A 20,053-nucleotide genomic window follows, 5' to 3' on the forward strand; every position below is an offset into this window, starting at 1 on the left:
ACTAATACTTAGCACCATAAGGACCTCAGTGATTTTCATAGTCAATTTACAGGAACTTGTTCTTACAAAGATGAATCATCAACAATGCTAAGTAATCTGAAATTATCGGGGTTTCGCATTTTGCAACCGAAGCTGAAAGGAGAGCTACATGACAATGGCATAGTCAAAGAGAGAACAAGAGTCCTAAAATGTAAAAAAATTAATCATCACTTACCCTGTTCAAGCAGTATTTGCTGTCTTTCCCATAAAAGTGTTGGAGACATTTCATGTTCTGCTTGTCGACGATTTTGTTGAAGAACTCGTTGATTGTTCTCACGGAGACAGCACAGACAGCAGATCTGTTTGTTGGTTCTGAGGAATCGGGTTTACTTTGTGCAAAAACGCCATAGAGAATATCGTCGTTCAACCCAAGGCCCATTTCATGGGCTAGAGCTGCACCCGGCTTGCTTACATACGCAGCTTGCAAGATGTTGAACACCTCCTTTCGAATGGACCTCTTCCTCCTCTTTTCAGTAAAAATACACTCAAGAGGCATTTCCATGTAAGAACGCATCTCTGAATCTAAAGTGCAGAAGCGGATAATTCTAGTGTGGAAAGCCTGGGAGTCGAGAGATTCTCTCTGGACAGTCAGAAAATAGGCAAAGTGGTCATTTTCAAAGGCATGAACATACCTAATGGGATAAGAGTCGCGGAACTGAGGGAGTATGTCTATGTAAGACTGATCTGTCAGAAATTCAAACCCATCCTGTGTTTCTTTTAACCTTCTAACTGATATTGAATGCAGTACATGGGGAGGTTGAAATGCAGATGTCACAGTGTTTCCAACAAAGAAGTTGACAAACCTGTCCTTTTCAGTCACCAGAACTTTGGTTCCTAACGTGCTTACAACACAATCAGGACAATTATCTGGTTCTCCGTCCACCTGTGGTGAATACATGCAGTGCACCTCGCTTTCTATGTCAGCGGGGTTGTCGGGGGGAATGATGTGACGGTGACAGATGCCTCCGGACACGCTACCACAGCTGATGAGCTGATCATCGTAATAGGTTTCTAAGAGCAGTGCCATGTTGACATTATCCTTCCATACACTGCTAGATAAATTGGCTTTATCTTTGCAGTCCTCACATGGTGTGCAGTCAGGATTCTCCAAAACAGGCCCAGTCTTGTACACAGAAATGTTCTGGAGAGTTTCATTTAGTACATAAATCTTGTTGACGGCTCCAATATAAACATGATTCTTGTATAAAACTACATTCTGAATTGGTGTCTCTGTGATGAAGTTAGGAAGATCATATTTTACACTCAAGTTCATCTCTGATTTTTTAGCTGCTTCTTTGCATTGTCCATGGCTTCTCTGCAGCAATGCAAACAGGAGTAGGATAATCCCAGAAGGATAGGCAGTAACAGGCTTCATTGTCAGAGGTTTAATCTGTCAAAACATTTAAAGGGAAGAGTCCTTATATTTCTTAGAGTAAAACATGAGTTTATCAGTCAACAGAAATCTGTTTCTAGGTTGCACATATTAGCTGAACTATTTCAGTTTAAGAAGTGTCATAATCTTGTTTAGTGTCCTTAATAGCCTTGTGCTAAAAACTGCTACAATTACTGTTTTAGTGGGTACCTGTTTCACTGCTTTCAGAACAATTCACAGCAGGATTTTATTATGATAAATTTTGCAAGACCCTTTGGTGTATTTTACAATGGTAGAAGAGAGATGACTACTTCCACATTGGCATTAAAACAGCTGACTGGTAAGGTTTAAAACAAGATGGTTTATAGGTAGCTGAAAGCAAATGCGCTCAGGACACTCTCACAATGCACACAAAGCAGATATAGCACTTTAGTGTGTGGATATAAGGCACTTGGCAAGTACCCTAAAGGGCTGAAATGGTTCCTGACACAGCTGCTCAAAAATAAGAAACAGAAGAGATTAAATAACGTGCAGAACTGAGCTGGTAGTGGGCTTCTCTTTTATTCTGTTGGCATTTTTGGGTAACCATGGAAGAGGCTTTTCTCCAAAAGAACAGAGGAAGAAACCCCTCTCTCTCCCCCTCCAGCTCCCCAGATCACTGTCTTTCATAAGTGCCCATTTTGGAAAAAGAATGTTTTTTTTTCAGCCAGCTCTACTTCTTGGAATAGTAATTTTCCCCAGTGTTGACAAGGTTTTGTAATATATTGTTAGAATATTTTATGCATCATGTGGTGCCTGGCATGTGCAAGTTTTATTTTAGGCCTTGTACCACAGCAATAAGTCACTCTGGTGAACCCTTAGAAGATAAAGGCATATCACTGTATCGTAAACAAAGGGGTATCAAGTGACCTAGAGCCATTAACTGATGAAATAAAAAAACTAGCACTTTTCTTTTTTAACTTTTCCACACAATTGTTTGATGTGGCTTTAAAAAACAAAGACAGATGACTAGTGTGATATTTCACCCCCCTGGAAGATCAATTAAATGGACTGTGGTTATGAGCGTTTTGGTGCAGTGTCCACACCATGCCCCGTCACACCAGACATTTTCTGCTAATGTCATGACACAGTTGTTAAGCTAAATTTAGCTGCTTCATGGAGAAAACAATTCTGCATTCTAACAGCAATATGATCACATACTTTGGGAAAATGCTTATAGCTTGGCTATAGTTAAAGCAACTGTTACTAATAGGGAAATGCTTAAAGGTTTCAAAATAGACAACCTTGAAAATTACAAACTAATAGTAGAAATCAGGAGCTCTATATTGACTTTTTATTTCATTAAGACTTTAAGCAAAATGAAAAGATGACTATAGACCAGACCTATCTCAGCTGTATATAAACTCAGTGTTTTTATTTGATTAATTAAAACAATCCATCAATAATTCTCCTGCACTCCTTGTGACATTCTATTTCAGCATCTACTGAATTCTTTTTCTGGCTTACCTCATTAATTACACAAAGTGATAGGTTTTGGAAACTAAGAATTGTTCTTTTTCCTTGTTATCTGATAGGAGTCATGATCGAGAGCTGGGGATAAAAATCAGAAACAGGCTGTTTGCAAGTACTAGCTGGTAAGAACAATTCACACTTCTCGTATTGAGAAATGAAGATCTTCCTTCAAATCAACAACATTTTCTGATATTAATTAGTGATAACAGAATCCTGGAAAATAACCAAACATGTGTTTATGTTCAAAATAAAGAAATAATAATAAAAAAGAACAGGAATATTATTATAATTAGAAAATAAGCGTAGTACAGAGAATGCTGACTTCATATTTTATAGGGCAGGAAACTGTTTTCTCATCCCGTGAAACTTCTTGCTGTTACAGATTTTTTCCTGCTCTGTACTGGGATGAAACCAAAAGCTTTCGAAGTTTGTGTGGAACACCCAAAAGTCATAAGCAATCCAAGAACAACCGTGTTCACGTCCCTGCATCAACAGTGCTGAGCTGGGAGGAATGGGAGACTGGTCCAACTGTCTATCTCCTTTCAGCCAGCATTTCCACCCTGAGAAACTCTGTTAAAACTGATACATTCCTGCAGATTTAGTTCTGACAAGTCAACATGTTCTGGCAAATACTAGATTAAGCAGAAAATTCCAAAAGTGGTCAATTTCTGACACAACACAGAGGCAGATATATTCTTTACATCAACAAGTTTGAACCCCAGTGACAGCAGTGGCTCTGAACATGAAAAGAAAAACAATAGTTGGGACAAGAGTAAGATGAGGATGAAGATGATTGGCCACCATTACAGGAATAAAGACCCAAGGTTACTTGTCAGCCAGACACCGACTTTGTTTCAGTATATTCAGTGTTATGTTCTTGTTTTAATATGTTCCCAAATAATTTCCCTCCCAGTGTGCCCAAATACACCCCCTCAGTCTCCTGCTTACAATCCTCCCTGTTCTTACAGCCTCTGAAAAAGAGGATCCCTAACTGTCTGACAGTAAACCCCAGTGTGCACTTCAGGGGGATTCAGAGCCATAAATACAGACTGACTTATTCTTTCCCTCAAACCACATCTTGGGATGTGAGGCCAGCATCCTCAGCTTATATCCAGCTGGTGAAAGAGCACTGGTTTGAATCTGTGCTCTGAAGTCAGAAAAATTCCTCCTCAGACTCCTTTAGCAAAGGAGATTCAAAACAAAGAGCTTAGTAGCAAGGACAAGGGTGGGATTCAGTATAAAGCAAGAGATGCCAGGAATATTAGGTATTGTATTTCACCACAAAGGGGAGGAAAATGTGAGTGATAAATGACAACCAAAGCATCTTTGCTCTTATATCTGAGCTCTATCATTGTCTCTTCCTTTGTATGCTTTTGAGGTGTTTCAAGCATCCTCCTAGGCAGAAATCTGTGGATTCTCACTTACAGGAACCTCAGGCTCAGTATGCATGGACAGCTTTAGGGAACACGGTTCCCCACAACGTGTATCTCCAGCAGACTGCGAATCTTTCCTCAAGGTTTCTGAAATCAGAAGGCATGAGTTCTCTTCTGAGACAGATATAGCTTAGGGAGGACACAGAAGTTGTGTAAAGAGTACAGTGTGCAACTCCTTTTTTTTTTAGGTATTTGTTTTTTCACAGTCCTCACCTCATAGAAGCTGGTACTCAGTGAGACTCCTGTGACATTCAGTTCCTCTTTTCATTTGCATTTGACCCAGAGTCTTTCTCTACTCCATAGCTGCAGCCTCCAGCACAAAGTTGCTTTTTGTAACCTTCAAACCAGGTCATTGCAAACACACTTCACTTGAATACATCCTGGAGAAGCAGGAAAACTTTGGAAGATTAAAAACTCAGTCCCACTTACTTCAAAAGTCCAATAGTCCCACTTTTCTTAAACACATATTCAAATGCAATTTCTGTTGAAATTAAGCACTTAGAGTTTTGCTGAATTACAACCAAAATACTTAGGCTATAGAAACACTTTTTCAATACAGGTCAAAGAACTATTTGCTGTCTATCAGTTGCAAAAGGAAAACAAGTAATCCCTTTGTTTCTCTGCTTGATTTGAATGATGGATGCTGTTCATTCTTTTGTGACCTTCCTGTGACTTCTGTGTCAGTGACTCTTTCATGTGCCTTCAGAAGACTCGAAAGCTTTGGCCTGTGATAACTATCAGCAAGCAATAGCTGTGGATGGATTATGCCTTTTGTAAGAGGTATTTTCAAAGCCTATGTCATGATGTGCTCATTTTTCCACCCCTCAGCAGGCACTAGCTTGTATAACTAATGAGAAAAAGCATTTTGGTCAACCCTTGCAAGTGGCTAGTAATGATGTGTCATATTAGTGTGCCTAGCAACTCCAAGTGTTATGGATGAAGCTTTCCACAAGGCTTGGCTTGAGTGTTTGTGTACCAGTAATGGCTTCCCAGTGGCAATCGTTTTCCTACAAGTCTCTTTCTCCCTAACTAGGGCTTAGATGATAATTTCTAAACATTGAACATCATGTCCCTCCTTCATACCATTGGTTGCCACTGCACTGACAAGTCAGACCTGGCCTGACTGTTGAATAATGCTCAGGCTGTCCTATACGAGGAAGCCAGAAAACGGCATTGTGCTTGTATTCCTAGCCCGCATTTCAACAATGAAGATCCCATTAAGTCTGATCGCAAGGCACTCCATGGATCTGCACAAACTAAGACAACACGCTGACACAACAGAAAGGTTTTCATAGGTTGTTTGGTGTACCTCATCTTTCCTTACTGCGTTACAGAAAAGGAAACACTGGGGTCCTGCTGATCCTATGCACAGTGTGCAATGGCATGATTATACAAGAATACATTGACTCCTCAGGTCATTTCAGGTTAGGTACAGCAGAGCCACGCTAATTTTTATTTCACAAACCCTATTATCAGCTAATGTACAACAAATGGCAATGTTTTCCCATATTTAGGACTTATTTGGTAATATAGTTCTACCTTCCCCCCCCCCTTTTTTCTTTTTCCCAATGGGATCGTACGTCTTGTTACTATGGGCTCTGACAGACATGTGATGGCGAATTTATGTAGGATAACCACCGTGATTACTGCTCCTGAGAGTTCAGTTTACTTTACTGTCCTGGACTGAAAACTGTGCCAGTTCAGGACTTGATTCCCCATGGATCAGATGCCCTGCCATGGAGACAGCACCATTACTTAACAGGACAGGGCAAATAAGAGAGGGAGGTGGTAACAGCTCCATCCATCCAACTTTAATCTTTTGTTGCAAATCTGTCACAACGCTGGCACCAGCTTCTGCAGAGTAAGCTCACAGTGGACATGTCCTCAACAGACTTTTCAATTAACCTATTGCATCTGCAGACAGGATGGGTTATAAGTAAAACACTTATTGAAGTTGATTTTCTATTTTGTACGTCCACAGACTAAAAACGTTCTTAACACAGAGCTGCCAACCTGAATTAGCTACCTTGGAATAAAATAACACAGGGAACAAGAAAATTTGACTCAATAACTCAGCATCAAACATACAAATTATCCTTGAGTTGAATTTAAATGGCTAATCTGAGTTAAAATCCATATTTCTTTGCCCTAAGCACTATTTTCACCCCACTTCCCTGATTTAGGTTGCTCATTCTGACTAGGACAGGAACATAACTTTTCTGCGTGTACACTAACATGATTCATTTCCCCACTGCAAAGAGTCACGGGACTTAGTATCAGTGATTTAGGTCACAAAGTCATTCATAATGTAGCTGGGAGGTTTCCATGGTATGCTAAGAGGTAGCTATAGTGTGTGCGTGCATGCAGAGGGCTTACGATGAAGAACTGGTGGGCAGGGTACAGCCTAGGCAATTGCTGGGGAATCTACCATTAAATAAACCTTTTACATCTCCAGTGCACTAGTGTGTGTCAGAAGAAATTGCTTTCATTAGCATGTTCAGCTGATCTGTAAGCTCTTTCTTACTGTATTCAAATACAAAGAAACAATCCAAATCTCAGTGCATAAAATATACTCTTTAATATCCATTACTGGGTCCAACACACCACTGTAATTCACAGCAGCTTATAACAGAAGCATTTTTGTTTTCTACTGGGTTTACGTTTAATAAGCATTAAAACATATGCAAAAAACGAATGTATCCTTTGCTATGGAGAAAATGTTACTCTTATACTTATTTATCATTAATTTTCTGTAGGTGTCGTGCAGTGCAATAAAGTGCAGAGTGTTTGCTTTGAAACTTGCAGCAGATCTTAACATCCTATTACCAACTCATCTCTTGGGTCTGTAGCACAACTGGATTTATTTAATCACTTTTTGTTTTGATAAGGTACAATGGCACTACAGGTTGTTTCATAATGAACCTCAGCAAACACTCACTGATATATTACAAGCTAGTGGAGCAGATCAAGAGCTATACCCTGTTCAGGAAGACTAATTGAAAAGGTGGAATACAGCATTTGTTGGAATTCAGTGAAATTTCTTGTGTGAGAAAGTGGTACTTACTCTAAGGGCTTAGGAATCAAATCTACAAAGAACAGAAACCAAAAAAAGAAGTTCAATATATATGAAGACTAACTGAAAAACAGGGAGGAAAAATCCACAGTAAGGTAAGTCCTCCGTTGTTTGTTCATGCTTATATTTCCAGATAGATTTGGAGCTTTAAATACAGGAGGACTGCTTTCCACATCTGGAAGCATAAGAATGGGAGGATTATTATTATTTTTTTTTTAAAACAGTGATATTGTTTGGCAATAGTGGGAAAACAGAAAGTAGACTTTAAACAACACAACATTATTGATCCACTCTGTTTATCTGAAATGCAAGTCAGCAACTGTGGAGCTTCGTTAACAAAATACCTGTGATACTATTGTGGTTCTCCACCACTACTATTGGCAGTAAAATAAATCCAGTACTAGCACAGACCTAAACTCTACATCTGCAGCAAATAATTCAGTATGACAACTGACGTGTAAACATTTTAGTCCATATGTTCAGTCCAAGTAGAAAAGGAGATTTGTGGGTTGCAGAATAATATGTTATGCTTGTTGTTGTACATGTCACAACCAATAATACATAGTAGGCTGGTTTTCTGTTTCAGGTGAGTGAATATGGAGATATTTGGGTTTCACTCCCAGTTTCTTGTATTTGGACAGACTAATACATCTCTATGTATTTTTACTGCATATGCAAAACAAAGATCTTTACTGACTCTAGCCAGTTGAGACAAATACAGACGTGTCCTGGTTGACTGAGGATGTCATACAACTTCAGGAAGAAACGCAAGTCCTTTTTGGTGAGTATAAAAATACCTTACAGTAGGAGGAAGCAGTTTTTCTGAGCTGATCCTGTTGATCAACTTTCTGCATGAGTCTAAGCATTTTGTGGTTGTCTGTAAAGAATGGGGACAGTGTAATTTTCTTGGAATGTAGTTCCGCCTTTCTTAAAGAGCCAAGTTGGCAAACCTGGCCATAAGCACAGCTTTAGATCCATTCCCTTGACTACTCTCAGCACTCACTTAGATTTTCTACTTTATGCTTTATGGTTACAACATCTATCTACCTGAATTCTTGTACTGAAATGCAGAACGAATTTTGGAAGCCTTTACTGTCTTGTAGTAAAACTACATACTGTGCCTTCCATACTGTGATAATTAAAGGAATGGTATGGGTCATAAAATGAAAAAGATTAAAAGGCAGATAGCAATGAGTAACCAAGACAGCATACAGATTTGATCTAAATGTTCTAACAGCAATTATGAATGATCTTGATGCAGGGCATTTCCTGCAGTTTAATTGTCATTTGGTGCTAATGGTTCTCAGGAGTCCCTGAGACAATAACTCTTCATAGCCAAACATTAATCCTAAAAAAAAAAAGTACTTATTCACATCAATAGATAGTGACGATAAAGTATATTATATAAAATCAGTACCAAAAGATCTACATGTACATCAAGTTACCAAATTTTCTTTTGACGTCATAGTAAATATAATATTAATAGCAACAAAAACCCAACAAGTTCCTGAATTCCTCCAAGGAGTGGAACAAATATCTAGGATACCAAGTAAAAGAAATTGTGCTGGCTCTGTCCTTTTCTCTGAAAGGGCTGGTAGGGTAGTGTCAAGCAGTGGCTTTTCTGCTGCACGACGCACATAAAGCATGCCACTGGGTGCCATGACTTATCCCTGCTCAGTGTCAACGTGTCTCTGAGAGCACAGTGGCAAAACCTAGGATCAAGGATGTCCAATATGTTGCTGACACCCTGCTTGATAGATACCTCATCAAGCCAAGATGTTGTGGTCAAATTTTGTGCTGGGTCCCCATGAAATCAGCACATGTCGGGGGTGAGCTGAGCCCCCAGGTTTGAAGAGCTCGCCCCAGGGCTGAAATGCAGCACTCGCTTCCCCTCTGCTCAGCCTGCTGGGTTATGCAAGTAGTGGAGACGTGGAAAAAGCACTGCTTGTGGAGCACTGCACAGAGACTATCAGGTTGCCCCCAGGCCTACTCCTTGCATCTAGGAACTTTTGGGAGGCTGCAGAGCCAATCTGGCCTGGCACAGCCTGTTGTGCTGACACTGTGATTTGTCCACATTATTATATTTAGCAGAGTGCTAGAAAGCAGACTGTACTCCTTCCATGTCCAAGCTGGCTCCACAGGCAGTATAACCACAACAATATAATGTATTGGAAATAACTAGCCTTGTCAAACACAAACTGCCCCTGAGCAAAAAAAGCTTGGTGCTCTTTGCCCCATGGAAAAAACATGGTGCAAATCCTCAGAATGGCTACAGAAAAAAATGAACTGGCTGTGTTTGTAAACCAGCTAGTAGAAGCAATGAAGTCTATATTTATGTCTTAGCTTAACAGAACACATCCTTTATCTGATACCAAAGTTAATAATTTGATGGTCTACCTAGCTTCATAGCAGTTTTCTGATAATCAAACAGGAGTAATGTCAAGGATAGTGTTCACTTCACGTCTGTGTTTGGTTAGGAGGTTATGACCTTTTCTTTTTAATGCTGACCTCGCTTTTGTCACTGCAAGATTATGTTATTGCAATGCACTTTAACTGATGCCCTACTTTCACTCAGTTTAGAAAGTGAGTTAATGATGGCTCATTGGCTAGACTGCTGCCTTGCTGTGAACCTGTGATTCATGATCTGCTTCCAAGGACTTTACGGTATTGGTATTCATAAATCCCGAAATGGCCTGGGACCAGCCTATCTGACATACTGGCTCTCACCAGAGGCAACGGTGTCACAGCTGCAATCAGCAGAGTGGCTGATCTGGAGCAGCCTGGGCTCCTTTTCTGGCAGATCTCCCTCAGCAAGGGTCCGTCAGCCCCAGCTTTCATTCTGAAATATTGTGCTGACCTTCAGAAAGAAGATGCTGAAGCTTGAAGAAGGTATGCTGGGATGGCTGAGTTTTCTCATGCTAATGGAATATATATATATATTTTTTTTGGCTGAATGGATTTTCTGGGTGCTTCATTTACCTCCTTTCATCATCCCCCCCCCCCTTTCCTCCCCTCCTCCTTTTCTTCCCCTTATTTTGGGGGCAGCTGGAGAGCTTAAACGTGCAGGCACTGCTCCTGGGGCTTCTCATGTACACAGGACTGCTAGCAGCTCTCAGACGTGTTCAGGCGCCTTGTTTGGACCCCAGAGTGTCTCTTTTGGAAAGCTGGAGCCAGAGTCAAGGAGTTTGTGAGATAAGCAGAGAGCCTATTCCCAAACTTCAGAGAGTATTTACCTTTCTCACAAGGGTGACACGAGGATAAATTAGCTCATTCTAGCAGAATGCCTCCGAAATATGAAGGACTTGGTGGTAGTGCCTCCAACAGGCACAACACAGCTACTCGTGGCAGAGCTGGCAGCCGTGCTGAGCTGCAGGACAGTGCCTGCCGCAAGGGGTCTGATTTAAAAGCACGACCTTCATTCCCTCACAAACAGGCTGGCCAAAGGTCTAAAATCAGGACCAAGCCCTGGATCTGCCCCCCTCTGCCTTTGCCCTCTTGCCGTTTGGCCATGAGGGGCAGCCAGGGTGACACCATGATGGCCGCTGCTCCCTCTCCTCCTCCTTTCCTGAAGAGGAAGGCATGGATGTTGGTCCTCCCTGGCAGAAGACGTGGTTTAAAAGCAGTCCTCACACTTCGTAGCCGAGCGGGCTGGGACTGTGTGGGACTCGATGCCTGTTGGGCTCCGTCCTGTCTCGGGACTTCATGAGGGCTCGGCCAGGAGCTGTGGCCTGGGCAGGCCCCAGGGCCTCCACTGCTCCACGTGGTTTTTCCTCCCGTGGAGCTTGAGCTCAGGTGAGATCCAGGGAATATTCAGAACCAAGTGCAGACGCCAGCTAATCTAAGCACCTGAGAGCTTTGTGGCCACAGAGTATTAGGTTTCTGGATGCCTTCCTTGGACTTGTGCCCTGAACTCACTCTAAACCCCATTTGAGATGCCAAAGTAGCCTCTCTGGATCTTTCCCATAATTTTAAGCTTGATCTGCTTACCCAAAAGAAAAGTAAAATGGCAGTGGTAAAATTGGAAACATCAGTTAATGCATGTTTTTAATTTAAGATTTTATACTATAACAATTATTCCTGGGCATGAGGTTTTCTTAAGTAGTTGACACAACCGAGTTCAACACTTCAGGCACTGAACAAAGGCCACTGTCATAACAAGAACACTTTATTTTACATTCCTGTTCCTACTTATAATATTCAAAGTACGTTGTTGTGCTTATTTAATGCTATGTAAAAGCTGGACTACTCATGTGATTAATAATTACTCAATCAAGCAATTGAAGTTTGAACAGGATACAGCTCCTGGGGTGACAATGAGAAAAATAACTTGTTACGCACCTGGATTTTTGTACAAAACCTGGTTTTAGTCCTAAGGTTTGCCTAGCTAAGTTACATTCCTTTACTGTGAAGCTGCCACCTTTTCCAAGACTGGACTCCACAGTCTTTATGCAAACAATATTCTCATCGATTCCTACGATAGTTCAGCTGAGTAAGGACTAGAAAACAGGGTGCTTAAAACAGCCTGAAAGGCAGAAGATCTGTTGACATGACAGAATCTCAATATTACCTCATTTAAAATGAGCAACAGATGACACAGGATAAATACTGAGATGCAGAAGGCATAACTTAACAGGGATGATAGGTGCAGAAGAGTAAATCTTTAAAAATCTTATATATTGTTAATGAAGAAAATCATTATGCTTTAAAGAAAAATTGAATGAACATACACTGCATTTCCAAGTAAGTAGCTAATGGACACGGGCATTACCTTTTTGTATGTCTTTGAAATCCCTATAAATAATGCCAGTGGACAGTCAGTGGACTGATAGGTTTTTACCCCTATTAATAGCATGCAATGGTAAATAACTGTATTCAGATTCACCTTTACAGAAGACAGAAGATACACCCATACTCTAGCAGGGAAATGGGTACTGTCTTTTTCCTTACCCACCTCTTATTGCTCAGTGCTGCTTCCTGAAAGGCTTTTTGTACAGTGAAAACAATTCACTGGTTGTTACTTTTATTTGGTGCCCTGAAGGGATTTTAGGCTAATACTCCCAGATAAGCAAGAAGCACTCCCACTGAAGTCAAGGGAACTTTGGAAGCCATGCATGCTTATCTGCAGGCACAGTTTGGCCCAGCTTGTATTTAATTTACGAGAGTGTGGTATTATTTGCATAAAAGGAGTTATTTCAAAGCATGCTGTATGAAAACCTCTCAATTTGAAAACAAACAAAAAAAACATGCAGTAATTTTCAGGAAGCAGCAAAGATGTCTCTAAGCTATCCACAAGCTGATTTTATCATGGCAGCTTACATCTGAAGAAGAACAAACATGTACTTATTTTTGTAAATGTGTTTTCAGAACGAGAGAAAACTCCAGAGAAATGGCAAACAGTCCTTCTGACTGATAATGACCACGCACAGTGTTTTTCCCTTTTTATTTTTAAAAGAAAAAAATAAAGGAAAGAAAAACATAGGGTTCGATTCTGCAATTAGGAGGTCGTTTATGAATTTTGTGATTTCATGCACAGTGTGCTGGCTTCACACACCTCCCGCATGGCTCTCAGCTCTCTCAGTTTCTGTTAACATGCTCTACATTCAGAGCTCCTCCTCTTATGTAGGCTGCCAGAGTTATCCTGGAAAATGACAGCTATGTTTGGGCAGGTCTTTCTGAATTTAACCAGAAGAGGAGGGGAAACATCCTTTTTCTCACAAATTGGCATGCCTTGCAATCCATCTCCCTTGTGTATGTAATTCTGGGACAACAAGGACAAAATCCAAAGGAATATGATACAAATAAGAGTAGCTGAATTATATAGGATTTAATGGAACATGAAGTGTAACAGGGCTTTTAACATCTTACAATCCTAAAGCAAGAACAGAACCAGTATTAAGTTTTATATGATGGTTCAAAGACTTACAGTAAGGTTCCCGTATTGAGTAGATTCAATAGGATTTTCCCATTGTGGTGATCTGACTGATGAGCCAAGGTGCAGACCTGGCAGGATCTGGAGAATGTCACAGAAGAGGACATCCCCAGGCAAGGAGCTATATAATCCTCTGAGAAGGTAAAAGGGCACAGTGAAATGTTGCCACTGCGCCATGCTCTCTGTGATTCACATGTAAGGGCAGTGTTTGCAATACCAGGAAAAACAGACATTTGGGAATTTCAGATTAAAACCACAGTGTGCTTAATAAACACTAAATACTAGGAAATGGGGAAAACAACACAATGCAGAGAAATAAAATCGTAGTACAGCTGTGGGTCCTCTACCTGTTCTCAGCACTTACATATTTTCCACTGAAGGCTACCATTTACTTGTATCCTGACGCCCTTATTTTAACTAAGAACCTACACTAGAACCTCCCCTAGGCTAAGGGAACACCCTCGTTTACAATCTGGAAGCCCTGCAAACACAAACAAGGATAAAACTCATACCATGCAACACTCCGTCCTTGAACATCTACGGGAAGGCAACAACAAAACGTGTGCCAAAGCTTCCCTTCATCACAAGGGTTAAACAACCGTTAAGATAAAGTTTTCGATCAGCTACTGTGAGCTAAATTGCATCCTCCAACATGCTCAACATTTTCCACTCATTTGAATGGGCGGTAAGCACATTTTTCAGGGTGGAATTTGAATTAAATTCTCTGATGTGGAAGTGTTTAATCGCATAGTGAGCTCCACACTGGCTCACTGCTTCACTGGACTCCAATACTGTTTGCATTCTACCTATTTTTAAAAGCATCATTAATATTGTGATTGTATTTATGTTTTTACTGCAGCTTTGGACATTTGTAAGAATGATATCAAATACCGAGTACCAATGAGAATCATTTTTCCCAAAGAAAAACATTGGCCTCTAATCCAAAGAACAAAAGCAATAAGCCTAAAGACTTTAACCAAAGGTTTTGCAGGACAGTAATATATAACATTTAAAAATCAGTATCCACTTTCCACAGACAGGAAAACTGAATATAACTCCAGTAATTCATTTAACATTTTCAATGACATTAGGAAAGAGGAATTAATCAACTTTTGACATGAATTCAACTACCAACACCTTTCATTGTCTTCAGCAAAACTGCCTCCCTGTTCCATATCCTGCTAATAGAAACTGGTATTTTTGGATGAGAAGACACATGTCATGTAGACACATAAGAAACTGATATAATAAAATGATAACAGATACTAGGATATATAATGACACATAAAAGGATATATAATTCCCATAACAGAAGGCCTAATACAATTTTGGCTGTGTAACAACCTTAAAGATAGAGAGAAATTCAAGCCTCAGTTATGCCAGCGTATGTCTGAAGACAGATGAAGCTTGTAAAGTTATTCCAGTTTTATAGAGCAAGCCATGTTCTTTTCCAGTCATGCACTGGGGACAACCCACAGATTTGGGAGTTTTCTCAAAGTACGAAGTTACACGGAAACCTGCTACCTTTACCTTCATAGGGTCATCTGGGTGGGGAGGAGGGGCAAGTAAATTCAAATAAATATCTCTAATGGTCCTGAAACTTAGGTTATTTAGCTTGGGTCAACCAGACCGAAAAGCATTCCTATTCATGATAAAGCTAAATACAAAGTAGTAAAAAAATAAGTATGCTACTAGGCATTCACAGTACTATAGATCTACGTAGAGCAAGCATGAAATCATCTTAGTTAATACACTTATAATATGGAAAAACAAAGGTAATGAAAGGTGAGGTTCAGCACCCAGCTCAAACAAGCTAAATAAAATAAGTAAATAAAAGGACATAACATTTCTTTTTTCTTTTTCTCAAATAAGGGGGAAATAAGGAATTTTGCAGTTCTAAGTGTAGCCTGCAATTATTTTCATCTGCTCATTAGACACGCTCAGAAAGGATTTCTGTTTCCACAGAATCTAGACTGATATAAATCACTCTTGCGAGAATTATCTATTTGTACAAATATTAACTAAAAGAATTTCATGCGGCAAAAGATACCTCAATCTTCCACACAAATTGAAGGAGAGGAAATGCACTTTGCAAATACTGTGCAAACACACCCAAAGGCAGAGCAAAGCCCATCATCCCTGAAAACTCAGTGTCACGACATGTGACGACATCTCTGGGGCCACCATGTTGCTGGTGGCTATCAGGCAAACAGCACAACCCAAAAATATAAATGTAAAGAGCAAGTTGCTGGAGATCCAATTGTGCTGCGGGCCCGAGCCCCTGTGGCAGGAGGCAGAGGGGCTGGAGTTGTGCTGAGGAAGATGTTCTGCCAGACGTGGGCACGGGCAGCGGCCAGCGCAGCTGGGGCCGGGACATCCCACACCAGGGTCCACGCGGCTCTCAGCCCTAAGAAATGCTCCGTGTAATCAGTCCATTAGTCCAGGTTTCTCCCAGGCCCAGACAGTTGTTTAAAATGAGCATCATTTGAGGCAAACCAGAAACCTTAAAACTGTATTTAATAAATAACTATAACTTTACTGCCGAAGTTCAGGGTGGTCCAGCCCTGTTACTGTTATAGGCAAAATGCCTGGTTTGAGCCTTGCAACAACAGCTCTCCCCTCTCGAGGGGGTTCAACTATGGCACGAAGGGTGCAGAGGCGTGCTGCAAGGTCACAAACCTAGGGCAGGAGTGGCTTTATTTTCTGGTCACCCCGATGTCTACACAGCTGAAAGCCTTTCAGGTTTTCAGCCTGCAACCCTCCTGCAGCTCCTGCCCAGAGGCCACCAGTTGAGCTACCCTTTGCTCTGTACAGAGAAGCAGAAGGTCTTAAAGGACTCCCTTCAGACACAACCAAAGCCATGATTCTACCCATTTCATAAAATAAATTATACATTTGGCAAATATCATATCCTTATGTTGAAAGAACATCTGCCTGAAGTCAAAAACTTCCTGTGTGGGAAGCGAACAACTTACATTGTATAAAAATGTCAATAAAAGTTAATTACTTATTGCCTAAATCTATCTGTCTTTATAACTGTGCAGCCTCAATTAACTGAGTCTGCTCGTAGAAGTGTAACTGAGAGGCCCCTATGCTTCATCACCAACTCCAGAGCCATGCTATTTTGAAATATAAAAGACCTGTATCCTGTCCAAAAAATAAACTCCGTAGGTGCCTTGCCATGTTGCCATTTTGGATTACAAAAAAATACTCGGCCAACACACAGGGGAAGCCTTAATTCCAGAAAACACACACATAAACAGGAAATCTCTCTCCAGTCAGAAGGTATTTTTCCTTCATACAATGGGGTTCAAAGATGTGTCATCATACGGTGTAAAACAATTGCTAAGTAACCTTCCCACTCCGATAGCCCACGAGCACAGTCAGCTCGCAGGCTTCGGAGCCTGTCACAACTTGCACGGGAGGAACACGCACACAAACATCAGATGTGTGCTGGCTCGGACCAGGGCAGAGGTTTTAATCAATACGCGTGTCGAGCTGGGGAGCAGGCGGGGGGGGAATCAATTTGCAGGAGGCAAATGGGAACAACCATAGATTTAATCAAATTGCAGGCACGGTCCCTCGCTATTCTCAATGTTTTTGAAAGAAAGTAGCTCCATGGCAAAGAATGAATTTCAATAAATGTCACATATTTAGTTACGTTGCTGATTTTTAAAATTTGCCAAGCTGGGTCACTGATCCTTTGCAGAAATGATACCAATACATGTCAAAAAGACTCTGATACCGTTTAGTTGGATAAACGTCAAAATGAAGGAGCTATGGTAGAGGAAAGCAACTTATGTAGGAATTATTTCCCCGTGACTATAAGGAAAAAAGATAGGTTGATCTGACCCTTCAAACAGAGGTTAAAGCTGCAGCACACACAACAAAATGGATAGCTATCAAATACCATGGCGATGACCATGGTGTGAACACTTGAGCAAAATGAAAATCTTCTGAAAGCATTAGGCAATTTTCCTTTCACATCCATTTGCAACCGAATTGATCCTGAATTCAAACAAGACCCCTACCACTGCCTTCCACAGAAAAGGGCAATTTCATGTTAATTTTCTTGGGACAAACAGAAGGGTATCAAAGAGCTGCAGGACACACAAAGAGAGCGTTTCGCTTAAGTATTTAGAGCTTATTAAACTCCTCAGCATTACAGAAAATCTCCTGCTATCGACACCTGCCTGAAAAATGAAATGCCCCGAGGTTACGCAGGCGCACGCAGCCTCTGCTCCTTCACCCTCCATCCACGCCGCCCCGGCCCTGGTTACAAAGCCCTCCTGGTCTCTGTCTCTCCACTTCTACTGCCCACACCAATATTTGGGGTGGGCGATCCTAGCAAATTGAAGGAAGGCCCATCTGAGCCAGGGGTCTCAGTCACCATCCGGTTGCATCAAGTAACTGAAAGGGATTACGGGGCAAATAAAAAGTCCCAGAACAGATCAGAAAGCAGACACCTGAAAAGGGCAATCTACTTGGTAGCACTCTTTCCTTCAAAGAGTTACATCCTCGACCAAATTGGTCTGATAACTTTGCCTTTCCTTTTTTTTTTTTTAAATGTTTGAAATTGGAGGAAAAAATACTTTATCTTCTTGTACAACATCATAGTTTTCCTGAAGGCAAATAGCTTGGCAATTTGCTAGATTTGTTAATGCTAGAGGAAACAAGTTAGCGCACATACCATGTGTTTGAATGCCTTTGGAAATTAGATTGAAACACTGATTTGATTTCCTAAAAGGTATCTTAAACAAGGCAAGGTTAGAGATTTGGAGAGTAATGAGAATTTGTGCGACTTCAAACAGCTCTACATAAAACAGACCTGATATTCTGGGGGGAAAAAGGTCACCTAATTATTCGTTTCCTGAAGGCCCTGTCTATACTACATTTCCCCTGGGTAAGGAAACTGATTTAAAAATGTCTTCTGCTAACACGCTTGCATCACTCGCCATGTAGGAGATACAGATTCATTAAAACCATTGCCAAGAAAAACACAGCACTTTTACCAGGGGAGAACAACAGCAGGCCTCCTGGCACGGCCGTGCGGGGAGGGACAGGCAAACCAGGCAGGGAGACGCCACTTGTGGAGTCCTCCACGGAGCTGTGGTCCTGCTCCGCCACGGCGGCACGCAGGGACCACCACGGTGCGAACATCATTGGTGAGCTCCGTGGATGTGATTACTGGCTGCCAACCCTCGTGTGGGAGGTGATCGCAGGCTGTGGCCACAGCAGACAAGACGCACGGGTTGACAGCTCCACTGCTGGTAGTAGGCTATGAAGCGTGGAATTGTGTCGGTGGCTCGAGGGCCAGCCAGAGGTGGGAAGCTTGGTCACAGGGGTGTCACAGGAACCAGCTACAAAGGTGCAGCTGCAAGGCATAATCTCAGGAAGGGTCTGAAGCATGGCACTGTAACCCATTCCTCTCTGCTGCACCGAGCAAATCCTGTGGTTCCCTTCTGGGTTTCATCTTCCTGCCCAGGTTGTTTCAGGGGACACCACTCAGCTGCTCGATCCCTCTCCAAACCAAGAAGCGACGCGTGCTGCTTCCGCAGCGCAGGCTGGGAGAGCCCGGGCAGGATTTCCCTTCTGCTACACACTGCACAGGCACACATGGAGATGCAGTCCCTCCCCTCGCTTTCAGTCTGAAGTGAATGAAGTCTAGACACATCAGCACGACAAGGCAGCCGTGGCACAAAGCACATCATCTGGAGGTCTGGGACTCCCAGCCCAGGCTCTCTGGCTCGGCCAGCCCAGCCCGGCCCGGCACGTTGCCGGCATCAGGTTCCCTTTGCAGCCATGAAGGCAGGGCTGCTGCTCCTGCGCTGCAGCCAGCTGTGCGAGCTGCTCTCTGGGGTCCGGGAAGCCGGATCTGGGAGGCAGCAGGCTTTGGGTTTCTGCGCCGAGTTGAAAAATACAGAGCAGCCCCTTGCAGATGACAGAAGAAGGGGGGAGAATAGGTGGGCTGGCCCCTTTGGTTACACTGGGCCAGTGGGAGGAGGTTACAGCTCCTCAGCTGAGGCTCCAGAGAGCCATAAACGCGGGAGAATCAGTATGGGAAAGGCGTTTCTGGGAGGACGACGTTTGCCACTCGGCTTCGCATTCGTGAGCTGCTCACTGAGCCTCTGCTGAGCTCCGGCTTCCTGGTGGGCTCGCCGGGACCAGCGTGCCCCATCCACCCCCGGGCACCAGCTCGCCCAGCAGCCGCGCTCCAGCCACAACACGTGCAGTGCTGTGCACAGATAACCACCTGCTGTGCCGCGGTCATCCTTAGAGACAGGAGAAAATGGAAAAGAAAGGGAAAAAAAACAAGCCCTACGGGGTAATAAAGGCAATTCATCCCCTCCTCGCCAGAAAGGGAAAGAAGCTGACTATTTTCTGCAAATAGAGAGATGAATGTTTTATAAAGTATTCCTTCTTCCAAATGATTCAGTTTGCATTAGGAGACGAGTCAGAGGAGGAATCAGAGCGCTGAGGACGGATTAGGGCACACAAAGAACAAGTGATACAGTCATTCTCCAAGTTACTTTGTTTTCAACACGCAGCTCCTGCCAAAGGCTAGCTTTTTGCTCTGGCAGTGTATGATCTGTAAACATTTAACCAGCTCTTAGAGAAACATGTGAGAGACTTTCCCTCGCCCGGTTATGAACCCAAACTGCTCAGATCTCAGAGAGAGAGGAAAAAAAAAAAAA

At 42.2% G+C, this 20,053-nt stretch overlaps 1 protein-coding gene across 9 annotated transcripts in view; it reads right to left on the minus strand.

The window, feature by feature from the left end:
* Positions 1-20,053, minus strand: part of MET (MET proto-oncogene, receptor tyrosine kinase) — a 100,128-nt gene that overhangs the window by 78,878 nt on the left and 1,197 nt on the right. For 3 of the 9 annotated variants that reach the window (XM_083800090.1, XM_083800087.1, XM_083800089.1), the window contains exons 2-3: positions 2,918-3,001; positions 215-1,429 (exon numbers count right to left, since the gene is read on the minus strand). In XM_083800090.1, coding sequence (XP_083656216.1) covers positions 215-1,414 — 1,200 coding nt within the window. In that variant the 5' untranslated portion in view covers positions 1,415-1,429; positions 2,918-3,001. Of the gene's footprint in view, positions 1-214; positions 1,430-2,917; positions 3,002-4,569; positions 4,737-20,053 lie in introns of all 9 variants that reach the window. The other 6 variants (XM_083800085.1, XM_083800092.1, XM_083800084.1 and 3 more) reach the window with 3 other exon arrangements.

This window comes from Anser anser (genome assembly GCF_964211835.1).
Source record: "Anser anser genome assembly, chromosome: 1".
Classification (NCBI taxonomy): domain Eukaryota; kingdom Metazoa; phylum Chordata; class Aves; order Anseriformes; family Anatidae; genus Anser; species Anser anser.